The sequence below is a fragment of the Durotheca rogersii genome (genome assembly GCF_024521655.1).
Source record: "Durotheca rogersii strain YMJ 92031201 chromosome Unknown GGS23scaffold_4, whole genome shotgun sequence".
NCBI classification, from domain to species: domain Eukaryota; kingdom Fungi; phylum Ascomycota; class Sordariomycetes; order Xylariales; family Xylariaceae; genus Durotheca; species Durotheca rogersii.
Window position 1 is genome coordinate 1,408,699 of NW_026251235.1, and position 16,621 is coordinate 1,425,319.

Here is a 16,621-nt window from a genome sequence, read left to right on the forward strand (position 1 = left end):
GCTAATAAATAAAATCGTAAAAGTAAGGATACTTATATCGGGTTACGTATATAGCTTAATCGTAATTTACGTCGATATCTTTATTCCTAAGTACGTTAAATATTTCCTACGTAAGCGTTTAATTCGGGAATAAACGCGTTAATTTAACCTAGTCTTCCTCGTTTAAAGCCTATTCTTTTTCCTCTAGGAGCTCGAACTTTTCTTCGTCGGGTTCGGAAAGGTCGCTATAATAGTTATCCTGGTATTAATAGGTTACTTAATATCGCGTATACGCTAGTATATACGTTAGAAATTAAGTACCGTTAATTAAAAGTAACTCGTCCTCGTTAATATAGGAATAATTTAATATAAGCTTAACGCGGTAAAACGACTTTAATTCGCTAAGGTCTTTATTTATACGATAAATAAGGTAATAATTAAGTATACGTTCTTTTACGTTACGTTAAAAAGGGCGCTAATCGTAAGCGTATAGCTTATTAAAATTCTAAATCGATACGAAGCGAAAAAAGCTTAATTTAATAACCTCTAATACCTTTAAATCGCGCTAGAAATACTTCTTATAAGTATTACGCCCGCTAAAAACGTCGCTAAAGCCGAGCTCGAGGTTATAATCTTACTCCGTTAAAAGCCGGTAATTTACGTTACGTATAATACGCGAATTAATTTATAAGGATAGCCTATATAATATATAGTAAATCTTTTACGTAAAGTAATCTCGCTTCCCGATTAATTTATTTATTAACTTCGATATAAAAAAAAGAAAAGGATTTACGCTAGAGACCTTTAAAAGGATCTATTTAGTAAAGACGCTATAACTATCGGTTTTAATTTCCGCTTTAAAATAATACTTCGCTACGTAATTTATAATAACTTTTATGTTAATATAGGGCGAAATATCGATATTAATTAACTAAGTAAAGGTAATTATTCGATTATATTAATTTAATTATTCGTCGTTACGTTACGCTTTAAATAACTACTAGGTTTTATACGGCTATATAATAATCTCGGCGTAAACGCGGTACGGCCGCGGGAAAAGAAATCGGTATTTTAAAGGTAGTAAAACGCTATTACCTTGTCCCGCTTCTCGCGCTTTACGCTTATTAATACGGAAATAATATATAGGAGAATATTTATAACGTTAGTAACGATTAATAATCTAAAAGAGCTAACGAAACGACGGCCGCGCGTTTAAAGGCCGTAGTATAAGCGGATTATCCTTATTTTAATCTAAACGCCGGCGCGGCTTTAGGTTAATCGTAAAGGCGTAGTAGCTTTAAATACGAGCGTAGTTTTAGCGTTATTCGAAAGAAATTATATTAAGTAACGAATTACCTTCAAATTAAAATAACCCGTAATAATACGTACTTTTATGCCTTTAAAATTCGTATCGATATTAATAATCGTATAAACCGAACTTCTTAATTAAAACGATATTACGGAAGAGTTAATTCCGAGCGTAAAAATACTACGCGATAATATAGGAATTAGTTTTTAATAACACGCGGGATAAGCGTATGCGTTAGATTTTAAAGGAGGAAAGCTATTTCTAAAAGCGTAACATATATTAAAAAAGGCTCCGCTAGTAAAGATTAATAAGGCTTAAAGTAAGAAAAGCGCTAGGAACCCCGAAGTACTTAATAAAAGTAACGTATTTGCGTTTTCGTTTAAACTAAAAAAGCCGCGTATCCTTTAAATAAATTATAACGCGCGTAATATTTCTTAATAACGTATTAGCCTCGGTACTCTTAAGATTCTCTAACGCTTACTCGAAATCCTACCGCGTAATTTATTACTACTAGGCGCCTTTTTTTCTTACGAAATATTTACTTATTATTATCGCTTACTAGCGTATAAATATATTAAACGCGATAAAGCGGAAAGTAAGGTATTACGTAAATCGATTATCGCGTTAACGTATAACGTATTATATTTAATCGTCGAAATCGATCTTACGTTACCTTAGATATATAAATTTAGCTTCTTTACGCGGAAATAAAGTAGGAAACGCTAATAAAAATAACGTAATTAAACGTATAAATTCGTTAATAAAGGTTTAGCGAATAAAAGGCATAGATAAATAATAAGTACTTATAAGCTTAACGAAATAACCTTTAGAAATAAGTACCTCCTTTAATTCTAACTTTAAACGCTTTATTTTAATTTACTTTAACGTAACGTTTAGTATAATAAATTTATCGTATTAAGCCTTTAATTCTTTTAAGTCGCCTTCCGTAACTAAGCTAGCCTAAAGCGCTTAACCGTTATCGACGAAGTCTTAAATATTAAGCTACTTAAAAACATTACCGTCGTTAAGTAACTCTTCTAACGCGGCGCGATTTTATTTGAAGTCTTTATAACCCGGGTAGTTATATTTTAAATACTTAAGCTATATTTCGATAACGCGCCGGCGTATTCTAAACTTAATTCGAAACTAAGTTATTTATTCGGGATTTTACGCTAGCTCGCGTAAGTATAATAAAACGATATTAAAATATTAAGGAAAGAGGAAAAGATAATCGTATATTTTATTAACGTTACGTATAAAGTATACGACGTAGCCGCGATATTTATACTACTAGCCGCGAATTATAAGTATATTTATTATTACGTAAACCCGCGTAATAAGTAATTCTTCGATTATTATTAACTTTAGTAGTAAATTAAAAGAAGAAAGGATATTAAAGTTAAGATAATTACTTACGTTAAAAAAGAAGGGCTTATTTACGCGCCTCTTTTAGTTTTTATTACGATAACGCTTATAAATACCCGCGGTATTTAAATCTATATTAAATTAATATTTCTTATAACGACTATAATATTTACGTCGTTCTTATTTTAACGCTAACTAAAACTATATTAAAATCGCGTAATCGATATCGTTAATTACGCTAGCGTCGAGGTCTTTCTCTTACCGTAGCGGCTTAATTATAAACGAACTTTAACGATTAAAAACGCTACTAAGCTTTTAAAAGCGAGCGATATTTAAAGGAAAGGTCTAATTAAAAGGTCGGCCTAGGCGCGGTTACTCTCGCGTTAGTTTTAGCGTAAGGGGTTTTAACGTAAGAGGCCGTAAAGGTCGGCTTCGACGAACTAGCTCTAGCGTTAATTCTAACGTAAACGCGCGTAAAGGTCGGCCTCGACGAACTAGCTCTAGCGCTAGTTTTAACGTAGGCGTACGTAAAGGTCGGCCTCGATGAACTAGTTCTCGCGTTTATTCTAACGTAAGCGTACGTAAAAGTCGGCCTCGACGAGCTAGTTCTCGCGTAGGTACTCGAAAAGGTCGCCCCCGGAGCGCTAGTTCTAGCGCTACCGTTAAATCCGCTAGTTATAATTATATTATTAACGAAGAAAGTAAAGAAATAAAAGAAGAGTTACCGTTATTACGTCGGGTTACCTTATACCGTCTTCGAATTTACTATCGTAATACGTTACTTGTTACGGTTTTAAGAGCTATTCGCTAGGTAAACGCCGTATGTTAATAAACTAAAGCTAGACGAGGAGAAAAAGGAAGAAAGTATGCCCTATAGGCCGTACTTACGATAGCTAGCCTTATCCGCCGTAGGTGCTAATTACGTACTAAGCCCTAGTACTAGCTAGGGCCCTATTATAGGTATAATTCATTATATAAGGTCCCCTTCCGGAAAAAAAAAAAAAAAAGTACGCCCTACCGCCCTTTTCTTCGGCGTTTAGCCCTAATAACCTAACCCGTTTTTCTCCGCGCGCCTTAGGATACGTATCGTATCCTTAGGTATTACTTCCGTTCCCCGGGGTACGTTACTCGCTTCCCGGGTTACTACCTCCGCCTTTTAGGGTGCTAATATACCCCTGGGCCTCCTTCCTTTCCTCCCCGGCGGTTATACTATATCCCGGGGTCTCTTCCTCCTCCGCCGTTTCCTTCCCGGGGCCTTTCGTTTCCCGGGATACTATACCGGGCGCCTTTAGCCTCCCGACGCTCTTCTTCCGGGTCTTACTCTTCCCCGGGATCTCCTCCGTAGGTCTCCGGGGTTTCTTCGCTTACCGGGTACGCTTTCCCGGTAGTTACTTCCTCCCGAAAGCCCCTTTCCTTATCCTCTTCTTCCTAGGGTACTACCGGCGCTCCGGGTACTATCTAGCTCCCCCGGTATGCTATTTCCCTAGGGCCGCCGTTTCCGTTTCCGTTTACCCGGGAGCTCTTCGCGCTTTCGGGTACTTCGTCCGTTTCCCGGGTTACGTTATCCGCTCCCCGGGCTACTAGTTCCGATCCTTTTATTAAACCGTAAGGCTTTAAAGCCCCGCGTACGAAGTCGCGTATGGGCGCCTATTAGGTCTAGCCTAGCTCCCGTAGCTACGGGATCGTCGGTTCGTTTACCGCCGTTTAAAGACCCTCGTTTATCTTCCGTTAGCGGATCCCGTCGGATCCGCTAGAGGACGTACTAGAGTACGCCGTTCGATTCGTTTAAAGACTATCGTCTATCTTCCGTTAGCGGAGCTAAGGGCTCCGCCTAAGAGCGTATTAAGGCGCGCTCTTTCGTTTACTATCGTTTAAAGGCTAAGGGCTTATCCTTTCGTTTAAAGGCCAGGGGTCTATCCGTATTACTAACGAAACCGCGAGGCTCCGCCGGAAGACGTACTAAGGCACGCCGTTCCTATTCGTTTAAAGACTATCGTCTATCGTATACCGCTAACGGAATCTAAAAGGCTCCGCCTAAGGACGCGCGGGGGCGCGCCCTCCCGTTTACTACTAGCGCCGCTAGCGCCTTTATCGATACTACCGAGAAACCGGTAGTCTTTCCGAAAACCGCTAGCACCTTTAATACCTTTATCGAAGTACTATTATTCTAGCCGAAACCTTATCGTATTTCCTGCTATTTTAACGCCGTTCCTTCCTTATATTACGCCTCGGGCGTTCTTAATTCGTCGACGAGCGTTATACTCTAACGCTTTACTATCTTTCTCCGGAAAAAAATTTTCCGCCGTTTTTAGCCGTATTTTTCGTCGATTTCGTCGTTCTTTTATCTCGAAATTACCGTTTAAACTACGTTTTCTCGGGGCTATCGGTCGTTTTCTTTTCGGGTTATCTTATATCGGTCCTCTTTCGTAGGTACTACCGGCGCGTATGTCCAAAAGCTAATACCGCCTTTCCGACTACTAACTTTACTAACTACTTCTTCCTTAGGTACTAACATCGCCTTTCCTATTACTAATTCCGCGTATTAAGATATACTAATCTCGTCGGTCCTCTTCGTAGGAGCCGCCGGCGCGTATATCTAAAAGCTAATACCGCCTTTCCGACTATTAACTTTACTAGCTACCGCTTCCTTTAGTACTATATCGCCGTTCCTATTACTAATTCCGCTCGCTAAAATATTAATCCGTAAAACGATAAAAGAAGGTTAGTCTAGCTTTTTATTACGGTTTTAAGAACTATTCGCTAGGTAAACGCCGTATATTAATAAACTAAAGCTAAACGAGGAGAAAAAGGAAGAAAGTATACCCTATAGGCCGTACTTGCGATAGCTAGCCTTATCCGCCGTAGGTACTAATCACGTACTAAGCCCTGGTACTAGCCAGGGCCCTACTATGGGCATAGCTTATTATATTACTTACGCGTAAAGCTACCTCTTTAACGCTTAAACTATATACCCGAGGCTACGCGGTAGTAAAATATAATCGATAATAAGTAATATTTAATCGCGGAACCGGTTAAAGCGTCTTAAGCGTAGGATCGGATCGGGAATCCTATATAAAATTAACGGTAAAGTATAAACTATTAATATAAAATACTAACCTAAATAAAACGGCGTATATTTTCGCGGTAAGAGAAATAATTTTTTATAGATATAACGTAATTTCGTAAATTAATAAATTACTCGATAGCTTAAATTCTTCCGTAAGTACGACATTCTTTAACTTAAAGCGATTCTATCTTAATTAAACTAAGGATAAATTATAAGAATAAATTATAAGATACGAAGAAGAGTAAGAATTATATAAATAGGAATAGAAACGTATAAATAAACGCGTTAATAAATATACGTAGGGATTTTAGGGGATAATAGGGATACGTTAAATAAGAAAACCTTTATTTATCCCGCCGTTTTTATTAGGTATACGTATTTTTAAAGACCTATAACGCGTTTTTTAACTAATAAAAATAAAGTTTCCCCTAAATAATACCCCTTTATAGGGTTATTTATAGGGTTATTTATAGGGTTATTTATAGGGTTATTTATAGGGTTATTTATAGGGCTATTTATAGGGGTATTTAACCCCGTAATTAATTAGTATGACAGGGGGTTATGCGTATTATAACTATCCTCCGGATAGGAATATCTACCAACGTAGTACCTATATCTTGATATAGCGTGTTATTATTGCTAGACCGTCGGCATTGGGTACCTACTATTAGGTGGTGGGTGTGCTATAGCGTGCTATACCTAGCTTGTATTGTAGTGCACTACGTGGCTCATAGGCTCACCTACGCCCAATCTTCCCACTTTATCCGTGCCGTAGGCATGTAGTTCGGATATCTTCATTCGACCTCTCCTCTCGAGGCGCCGCACCCTTCATCGTACGTATTTCGAATCCCGCCATCTCCGAAAGTAGGATCACATGGGAATACATCGACACTATGTAGGTAGGATGTGAGACACATACACCTGCCCACATGCTCACCATCAATAGCCCAACCCATACCGAGCATCATCATAATCTTATGACCCGTTTGGGACGCACAGCTTGTACTCCGGCATCGGTCCAGGCGAACAGAAGAGGGGCGGGAGGCTAGAGGAATACTTGGATGTTCGCACGTCAGGCACCTCTAGGGAGTTCCGCGCCTTGCACAAAACTGTTTACACAATAACTTGGAGAAAATCTGCCAAAAAATACTCAACATTGAATCGCCATCACGGGCCGATCGCACTCGTAAGCTCGTGGTGCCCAGGCGTTTATCACCTCACCACCTACACCCTTGTATGTATGTACACGCCGAGGTTGCAAGACAATCTACGTAGGTATTTATTCCACATCTAACCGGATGCGTCGCTGACCCCTTATACCTAAGTATGTACGTCTCCTAACTGCAGCGACGCAGGGACCAGCCAAGTTGCTGGATGCAGGTAGGTAATAATACCTACCTACCGGGATTGATTTAGGTATACAACCTACCCAACCCGCCCGCCGACTCGACTCGATCTCCCAGCTTACTCACTTACACACCCCTCCTACCCCGTCCGCAAACCCCTCTCCACGAACGAACCCCTTAGGATCCCCCGCCATGGCCGCCGCGGACACGTCCCGCGACCGGGCCTTCGTGCCCTTCTCGGAAGCGATGCGAGTCGAGCCGCTGGACTCGCACACGTACCGCGTCGACCTCGACGCCAGCTTCTGCATCGGCGCCGGTAAGCCGCGCCCCGCCCCGTCCCCCCGCGTCCCGTCCTCCCCGCCAACGCTGCTGCTGCCCCCCAGTCCCGAACGGCGGCTACTCGGCGTCGTGCGTGCTGGCCGCCGCGCGCGCGCACCTCCGGGCGCGGGGCCAGCCCGACACGCTGGCCGCGCACTTCGAGTTCCCGCGGCGGACCGCGCCGGGCCCCGCCGTCGTCGTCGTCGAGGACGTCCGGCTGGGCCGCCGGCTGTCGACGCTGCACCTGAGCCTGTGGCAGGACGCGGGCGCGGGCGCGGGCCTGCTCCCCCGCGCGCCCTGGGTCGACCGCGCGGCCGCCCGCTGCGCCGTCCTCGCCTACGCCACCCAGGTCGACCTGCGGGCCTTCTCGGGGCTCAGCGCGCCCACGGGCTACGCGAGCACGGCCGCCGCCGCGCTGCCGCCGCCGCCCCCCTCGGCCGCCGCGCTCGCCGCCGGCACCGACCCCCGCTGGGCCGAGGCGCGGCCGCCGCGGTCCCCGGCGATCGGCCTGTCGTCGCTGCGCAACTGGCGCTTCTTCGTGCCGCGCGGCGGCGAGCCGCTCGCGCCGGGCGTGCTCGACATGTGGGTGCGCGCGGCCAGCGGCGAGCGCGTCACGCGCGCCGCGCTCGCCTACGTCGTCGACTCCTTCCCCTACAACCTGCACGCGTTCCTCGCGGCGCCCGAGGCGCGCGCGCGGCTCGCGCCGCCGCGCGACCGCGCCGACCGCGAGCGCGCCAGCCTGTGGTTCCCCACCGTCGTGCTGGACCTCCAGACCGCGGCCGCGCTGCCCGACGACGGCGTCGACTGGCTCGCCGTGCGCGTCACGTCCAAGCTGATCAAGGACGGCAAGTTCGACCTCGACGTCCTCGTCCGCGACGTCCACGGCGAGATCATCGCCTCGAGCCGTCAGATCGCCCTCATCGTGAGCTCCGAGAGGAACACCGGCGAGAGAGCGCCCTCGGCCAAGGCTTCGCTGTGAGAATTGGTCGATTCCCAGACACCGCACGAGAGGGATGTCCATTCGGGCGTGCCCGCTGCACCAATCTAATTCCGTGGTGTTACGACTCATTAAGACATCTAGGCACATCGCCCCCAAATGCGCGGGAGAGAAAGTCGGCGAAGGGGCCAGGAAGTTCGCCTAAATTTACGCTTATTTTCCTCTTCTCCGCCGCTCGACGAGCTCCTTACTTCCCACCCCTCAACAACCTCAGCGCCCCTCAGCGCACTGTTTCGATCTAAAAATACATGTATATCGGTATGTTGTTAAGCTGAAGATTAGTTGTGTTTTAATAGGCCGTCCTGGTTTCGCTTCGATAATAGCCCATCATAGACACCATCACAATCTAGGCAGGGAGGGAAACGTCGTGGCTGAATCCCATCAAGAGTAGATAGGCCGATATATAAGGATTGATATCGGATAGCGTTGCAATCCCTATTGATTGGATAATACCCCAACTATTCTGCACCCAGAAACGATACTGTCGCAGCGATACTCTACGAATATCAACAGTGGAAGCTATTGTGCATGGTAACATAGGAACGCGTGGGAACAAGCTGCTACACGTTCCTCCGAGGACGGACGAACCAGAGAGTTGAGAGATTGTCGAGACACAGTTGAAATCTTGACGGATCTCGACGTGCCTTTCTCGTTTACTGGAAATATTTGTCGTGGCTAATGCCATGCCGGCAGCAACTGCGTAAAAATCGAAAACAGGAGCTCGACGTAGTGGTGCGCTGGCATAGTATCGGGCCGTGTAAAACCCCAACTTGATTGAAAAAAAAAAAGAAGGGGATCGCTCGTATCACTGAAAGGTGGACAATACGCGAAAAGGGCAAAAATAAGATATGCCGACGCAGGCCTGATTCGAACAGACGCTCCCGAAGGAACAAGATTTCTAGTCTTGCGCATTAGACCACTCTGCCACTGCGCCTTGAGATAGTACTTGCCAGGTAGGTAATAAATACCCTAGCAATATCAGTCCACAGCCGCCCCACAACTACCGCCCAACCTTAGGACAGGCGCCACCTTCCAACCTCCTCGGACCCGTCGGCCCGTGATGCTAAATCGAGAGCAATAGGACGGCCTCCATATAATGGCTAGTTAGGTTTCGTCGACAGCTTCACCTAGGGCCATGAATACGTCGCAGGATGGCTAGCTTACGGCATGCACAGGAGAAATTTAATGATTCATTCAAAAACGCGAAGGAAAAAAAACCCCTCTCAGATCACTGTTCACCGAATATGGTAGCCGTAGTAATGCTAACGCCTTTGTCTTTTTTTTTCCCGGACCCTAAACGGGTATGCTCACTCCAAGTTGTGATCTCTCGGCCCATCCAGTATCCGTGTTTCCGCTCCTCCTCATTAGATAAAAACCGGCACATCGCCGGGTTACAAGTATGAATACAACGTCCGAGAATATATTCTCTTCTCATCCAGGATATATCCCTTCTCACAATCATCACTGCGGTCCCCCACCTCGAGGTCTCTTCGCGCCGTTGCCTATGTCCGAGTCTCCGCGAGGACGTTTACCGCCAGGCTGGAAGGTGTCCACCGACGGATTGAGACTCGATCGACCCTGCGCGCCTCCACGGCCGCCACGGTTGGGCGGCGCTCCGCCTCGAGCACCTCCACGTTGAGGCCCGCTCGGTTTACGAGTGCCCGGCACCGGGAGACCCGTAGGTTTGGTTGGAATTTGGGGAGCCGCTACGGGGAGGGTAGACGGCTGTGCTATATTCGATCCGGGCAGGGAGCTGGGCATTGGTGTCGCCTGGGAGAAGGGATTCGCAGCCGCAGGTGGCGGGTTTGCTGGTTCTTGCTTGACGCTCACAAAGGGATTAGGTAGAGCCGGGGCGCTGTTCGGCACCGTTCCCGGCTTAGGGATACCGCTGGGCAGGGTGGCTCTCGGTTCTTGGACATCCGGACCTGCGTTTACGCTGGGCGATTGGCGGCCAGAAGCTAGCTGGCTGTTAGCAACGGGGGAAAATATCGCGGAATCACAGGACGAGTATACATACCCGTTGTCGAAATGGTCGACGCTGGCGCGGCTGACGACGGCGCGGGAGCTGGTGGTGGTGGCGCTCTCGCGACTTTCGCTATCTCCCACACCTCAGCTACCGGTCGTTGCGGAGTTTCCCTTGCCGCCGTCTCCACGACTCCTAACTTAGCAGCAACGGCGCGGGCCTTGTTCTCGGCCATGTTCAATTTCAGATTACTCTTGGACGTAGCCAGTTGAGTCGCCGACTCTCGAGCTTGGGTGAGCTTTTGCTCCCATTCCACCTTCATCGTAGCTTCATGCTCCTCGCGCATTTTCTTGGTCTCGATCGCGAGCTTGTTCTTAATGTTATTCTGAATAATGCTCTTAATCGTGCTGTTGTTAGAGACGAGGTCCCTAATCTCTTTGTCATTCAACGCGCCGAGGTCGGATTTGGATGTCGTGGGCGTTCCCGTGTGAGTCTCCGAGGCAGTCGGTCGAGAAGGTGTAGCAGGTGGCTTCATGTCGCGAGCGGCACCACCATGTTCTGCCTCTAATATCTTTCGCTCTTGCTCCAAGCGAAGTTTAAAGTCTGCCTCAATCTTCTCAACATCTCGCTTCATCTGGACCTTGTCCTCTTCCCACTGAGCTTTGTAATCGGTTAGGCGCTTGTTCAGCGACTCCTTCATCTTATCGCTTCTCGCCTTCACAATCTGATCGTGCTTTTCGTCTAGCTCTTTGGCCTTGGCTTCCCATTCGGCGGCTTTAGCTGAAGCTTCCGAGATCCTCTCTTCCAGAGCCTTTCGTTCGTCATCTGAGAGGGGAGCCGCCAGAGGCGTATCCCTCTCCGAAGTGTCCACCCCATTCTCCGTAGGTATGTCGCCATTGGCCACCCTGGTCTGCGCCTCAGAAATGGCCTGGTCTCGCTCGCTGATCGCGGAATCCAGCTGTTCACGAGCGGTTTGTAACTCTTTTTCGACTGCCGCCTTCTGCGAGGACACGGTATCCAGATCCGATCGCACTGTGGCCAATTGAGCTTGCAAGTCGGAAAGAACCTGGCTATTGGGTGAATTTGCGGGAGCAGAAGGCGTAGTGTTCTTCCTCGCCTCCTCTTGAAGTGCGTCAACCTGGCGTCTGAAGCTGTTGATTTGCTCCTCCAGACTAATTCTTGCCTTTCTGGACGCCTCCAATTCCTCCTGGGTAGCGGAGAGTTGGCCGGTGACTTCGTTCAGCTTCGAATGAAGCTGGTCCCTCTCCACAACTACTTCGTTCCTCGCGGCAGTGAGAGTTCTCGATCGCTCCTTGGCCGAATTGACGAGCTTCTCCCGCGTCACCGACCAGTTGGCATCCTTCTCCTCGATCGACTTTTCAAGTTCGGTTATCTTCTCGCGAAGTGGTGTTTCGGCTGCCTGTAGCGCATTTCGTTCCGTCTCCAGTTTGGCAACGGTCTGTTTAAGTTCCTCCACCTCCGCCGGATCGGTTCTTCCATGTTTCGACAAGATGTCTTCCGTTCTCTTCTGCCACCGATCACGATCCTCGTGAAGCTGTTTCATCTCGGCTTCCTTAAATGCCTGTTGGCTCTGAAGCTCCTCGATCTGTGCTTCGAGCGGTTGAATGGTAGCCTCCAACTCCGAGATCTTAGCGGTTTTCTCGGCCAGCTGGGCCTGTGCTTGACGGGCTTCCGCTCGCAAAGCAGCGCTACTCTCTCTGAAGAGGTTAAGCTCCTCTAACTTGCTCATGAGATCCTTGTGGGCAGTAGAGCTTCGATCGTTGTCGCTTTGCGAGCGGCGCTCTTGCTCGAGTTTGAGCCTAGCCTCGTCAAGCTGTGATTGCGCATATTCAAGTTGCTGCTGGAATCTCTTGGCTTCCTGGACCTTGATATCGTATTGTACCTCCAAGATCTCCTTTTCACGCCGCAGATAGTTGCTCAATTCTCGGAATTTATCTGCATCTGAACTGGAAGGCTGCGCGGCGATCGTCTCGAGTGACTCGTCGGTCGAACTGCGGTTCTGCTGTAGTGCAGAAACCTGCTTCGTCACATCCTCTAGTTGTTGATGTAGTAGTTTGTTTTGCGCATTAGCATCATCTCTACGAGCACGAAGTTCTGAAATCTCCCGCTCGAATCGCTGACGCCGTTCGTCCCAGGAACCTTCACTCTGCAGCAGAGTGGCTTTGGCCGATTCCGCATCCGCTTTCCAAGTCGCCGCAGATGTCTTCAATTGGTTGTACTCGGCGCGCAGGGTTGACAGCGACTTCGCGGTTTCTCCGTGCTTCATGACCTCATTCTCGTAGGCCTGCTGGGCATTTCCTGCGATCTCAGCTTGCGCGCGAAGATCTTGTTGGTGGAACTGCGAAGACGCCGTATATCTCTCCTCGTCTTCCTTCAGGCGCTTAAGTTCGTCCTCCAATATAGCCTTCTCGTCCTGGAAACGCCGAGCCACCTCGGCTTGGGAATCCCGTAAGTTTGATAATTCTCCGTTAGATCTTGCCAGTTCCGAAGATAGATCCTCAACGCGCTGCTCGAGCTCCTTGATCGTGGCATCCTTCGATGAAATGGCGGCATCCATCTCTTGCTGATATTGTTCCTGGGTAGAATTCATTCTTTCTAGCTCTTCTTCCGATGCTTGGCTCAGTTCCCTGTAGCGCTCGGCCTGGACTTGAGCATTTTCGAGGTGAGACTTCGTCATCTCCAGATCGCGTTTGAGATCCGTCACTTCGTGGATTAGTTCTTGCACCCGCTCATCAGTGTCGGGTTGGGCGACGCCTTGTTCGGATGGGGTAGCGAGAGATCCTGGCCTAGGAGTGGGCCTTGGTTGAAGCCGCTCCGCGCGCTCCTCCACACTTCGCAGTTGAATGGCCAGTTCGTCAGATCTACTCTGAAGATGGTCGCGGCTTGTCTTCGTGGCAACAAGCTCTTCCCGGATCTGACTGAGGTTCGAGGTAAGTTCGTCGATCCGTTTCTGGAACTGCTGAGCGTCATATTCCTTTCGAAGCTGTGTCTTCTTTGCTTCATCAGCTTCGTCAGCCAACTTGCGCTTGGTGGCGCTTAGATCGCCCTCGAGAGTCTCAATCTGAGTCTGGAGGCGCCGTTTTGCTTCGGCTTCGGCGAGTTCGCGCTCATTCTGAAGGCTCTGCTGCGTAGCTAGCAGCCCATTGAGACGCGCCTTCTCCTGCATCAAGTTTTCGTTATCCTGACTCAACCGATCCTGGATATCCTTCCATAATTTCTTTTCAGCTTTGAGGTTGGCATTCTCGCTACGCATACTCTCGAGGAACCCCCTCGCCTCGACCAGATCCTCGGCGACTTGCTGAGTGCGGATGTCCTGCTTGGCAGCGGATTCGGACATGGCCTGATGCCTCCTCTGTAACTCCTTGTTCTCGCTTTGTAGACCCGCAAAGTTAGATTGGAGGATTTCGTAGCGCTCGGAAGCTAGAGATAGCTGGCTTTGTAATTTGGAAACTTCTGCTTGGAGCGAATTCCTCTCCGCCGAAAGCTTCTCTATCTGCTCCTTCATGGTCTTCCGGTCCGCCGTCTGTTCATTTCGGTAGAGGTCGAAGTTTTGTTGTAGATCCCGAAGCAGGCTGGTGTAATCCGAGTTGTCGTCGTTTGCAGCTGGATTGTTTTCGATGCTGGCAAGAACGCCATCTTGTGTCGGACGACCCAAGACCGAAGCAGCTTCATCGGCCGATGCCCTTGACTCGACTATGCGACGGAACATGTCCCGCTCCTTGGTGATGCTTTCGGTCTTGATCTGGAAGCCTCTGAGCGTGTCCCGGAAGATCTCCAGTTCTTGTTCCAATCGAATGCGCTCCTTGTGGTCCTCCATGGCTTGGCTCTTAGCAGCGATCGCCTCCTCGTTCTCCATTCTCTCCGCAAGTTCGTGAGTGACCTGGAGGAGTTGTTCATTTCTTTCCTGGAGCTCCTTCATATTTTTGAACACAACAAGACGCTCGAGAATCGAACTGTGGGCATTGAGTTCTTCGTCCGCAGCTTGGTCGTCGATCTGACCCCTCTCTAGCCTTTGCAGGGCATGCTGCTCCTCCAATGTGAGCTTCTCTGCACCTTTCTCAAGACAGTGGACGTTGAAGATGAGCATCTGAATTTGTGCGCTCAGGCTCTTGACCTGGTATTGCAACAGTTTCCTTTGTTTCTCGGCATCCGCGGCGACTGCCTCGGCCTTGCGTGCTGCCTTCTTGGAGATATCCCGCTCTCGGAAGCTTTCGTCAGAGAGATGAGACATAGTCTTGATTTCCTGTTGCAGTCGGTCGTTCTCGGCTTGGAGTTCATCGAGCTCTGGCCGCTTGGCCTCCAATTGATCAATGACGTCGTCTAACTCCTTGGCAAGATTGCTGCTACGGAGCTTCTCCGTATTCAGCTGCCCCTTGACCTTATAGAAATCTTCCATCAACTGTGTCGTAGAAAGCGCCTTTCGCGTGGAGCCAGGCGTAGCGAATGGGGAGCCGGCGCGGTACATCGATCCGTTCAACGGCCGCGGAGTCTGCGGCGCAGACCCAGGCTGTGCGGAAGACGCACCGGCGATAATGGCTTCGAGACGGCCAACCTCATCTCGAAGAGACTCGACGGTCTGCGAGAGCTCTTCCTTGTCTAAGTTAACTCTGGCAACTTCTTCGCTGACTCGTCGGACCTTGTCTTCACATTCCCGCTTGATCTGTTCCTCCCTAGCCTCCACCTCCTGGACGCGTTTCTTATGGGTAAGAGTCTGCTGCTCCTTCAAATTGACCAAGCGCCGCAGACTATCGCATTCTTGCCTAGCGTCTTCTTCTTTACGGCCGGCGGCTTCTTGCAACTGCTGCACCCGAGTGAGGGAGTCCTCGACTTTCTTCTGAGCTTCATCTAACCGCTGTCGAAGTTGCTGCTCTGTACGTTTGAGGGATTCGATATTGGAAGCAGCGTCGTCATTGAGGCGTTGGAGCTCGGCGATTCGAGCGCCCTTCTCTTTGCGATACTTGAGCGCTTCAGCAGATTTCGTCTTCAATTCTTTTTCGAAGAACTCGCTGCTGTTCTGAGCCATCTGTAACTGCTGCTGTAGGGATTGCTCCCGGAACTTGGAGCTGTTGGCGGCATTGTTCGCATTTTGGACAGATTGCTGCAGCGCCGTGATCTCCTGGCTCAGCTTCAGGTTCTTCTGATGTAAGGATTGCAGCTCCTGAGAAAGCGCCTCGTTGGCGGAATTCTTGGTATCGATGATGGCAAGAGATTCTCGATTCGAGGTTTCTAGGGAGGCAACGCGAGCGCGGAGTTTGTCGATTTCGGATTGGGAAGTCGAGCTAGACGATTTGATAGCCTGCAACTCATTCTCCAGAGCTTGTCGTCTCGTCTCTGCGAATCGATGTGAATATTTACCACGTTAAACAGGCGGGGATACGACAAGGGGCGCCTCGTACCTTCATCCTTAAGATTCTTCCGGAGATTCTCGACATCCTTCAGAGCCTTCTTGGCCGCCTCGCTGCTCACGTCACGTCGAGCTTCCGCACTGCGCACCGATGTCTCGAGCTCTACCTCCAACTGAAGTTTCTGGGTGAACAAGGCATCGTACTCGTGGCCCTTGGCAGCTACGGCAGACAGGAAGGCCCTAACAAGATCGGCGGTGGGATCGGTGGCGATAGTTGTGAGATTAGTCTCGGGGAAGCCCAGATGGCTAGCTAGGTAGCCGAGGTCGACCTCTGCGGCTGCCATCTCATCAAACACGCGACCGCGACGTGGCCATCAGAGAGAAGGCCGAAATACAGATAGGATGCGGGAAACAGGACCCGTAGCAGCGGTGACTAGGGCGATATCGACGCTATCGCGGGGAGGAGGAGAGCCGGCGCGCAATAGAAAGGAAGGTAAGGCGATGAAGGTAGAGGATGAAGAACCAGGGAAAAAAAAGGAAGGAAAAGAAAAAAAAAACTAAGCAAAGGAATGAAAATGGGGTTGACCAGACTGTGATTAACGGATCAATTAGTCGGACAACACCAGGATGCAAATACAGTCAGGTGTCCCGAGTGATGAAAGAATCAACAGCCGGAGATGCGGGTGTGGATAGGCGGAATGGAGATGGAAAATGGATGGGAGAAGGGTTTGTTGTCAAGGCTAAGAGTGTCTCTTTGTCGATAGAGCGAGGTAGAGGAACCGCTGTTTTCGGCACAGGCGTTGGCGCGACGAGGCTACCTAGGAGGTACCTAAAGTCACCCACAGCACACAACCTCCGGCCGGTATCCAGATCCGTACCGAGTACTTTCTCTCTCTTCAGGACCTAGGCTAG

General features: G+C 48.8%; 2 protein-coding genes and 1 non-coding gene across 3 annotated transcripts; 1 reads left to right on the plus strand and 2 right to left on the minus strand.

Annotated features, from left to right (window-relative positions):
* Nucleotides 1–7,258: 7,258 nt before the first annotated feature.
* Nucleotides 7,259–8,675, plus strand: GGS23DRAFT_617136 (thioesterase family protein; the record flags this gene model as incomplete). Its single annotated transcript, XM_051520836.1, has 2 exons — nucleotides 7,259–7,382; nucleotides 7,450–8,675. The coding sequence occupies 2 exons, from the start codon at nucleotides 7,259–7,261 to the stop codon at nucleotides 8,361–8,363; spliced, it is 1,038 nt and encodes a 345-aa protein (XP_051374742.1). The 3' UTR covers nucleotides 8,364–8,675.
* Nucleotides 8,676–9,233: 558 nt separating this feature from the next.
* GGS23DRAFT_t28 lies at nucleotides 9,234–9,315 on the minus strand. The gene has a single exon. It is a non-coding gene; the product is annotated as a tRNA-Ser (tRNA).
* A 230-nt stretch (nucleotides 9,316–9,545) lies between these two features.
* On the minus strand, nucleotides 9,546–16,486 carry GGS23DRAFT_555135 (uncharacterized protein). Its single transcript, XM_051515584.1, has 3 exons — nucleotides 15,762–16,486; nucleotides 10,399–15,696; nucleotides 9,546–10,339 (listed from the first exon to the last, which is right to left on the minus strand). The coding sequence occupies exons 1-3, from the start codon at nucleotides 16,051–16,053 to the stop codon at nucleotides 9,843–9,845; spliced, it is 6,087 nt and encodes a 2,028-aa protein (XP_051374743.1). The 5' UTR covers nucleotides 16,054–16,486; the 3' UTR covers nucleotides 9,546–9,842.
* Nucleotides 16,487–16,621: the final 135 nt, after the last annotated feature.

Excerpts from the sequence above, each read along its gene's own strand:
- GGS23DRAFT_555135 (XM_051515584.1), bottom strand. The coding sequence starts at position 16,053 with ATGGCAGCCGCAGAGGTCGACCTCGGCTACCTAGCTAGCCATCTGGGC. Across the intron at positions 15,697-15,761 it reads GAAGAATCTTAAGGATGAAG|AGACGAGACGACAAGCTCTG; the intron begins GTACGAGGCGCC and ends ATCGATTCGCAG. Across the intron at positions 10,340-10,398 it reads GTCGACCATTTCGACAACGG|CTTCTGGCCGCCAATCGCCC; the intron begins GTATGTATACTC and ends ACAGCCAGCTAG.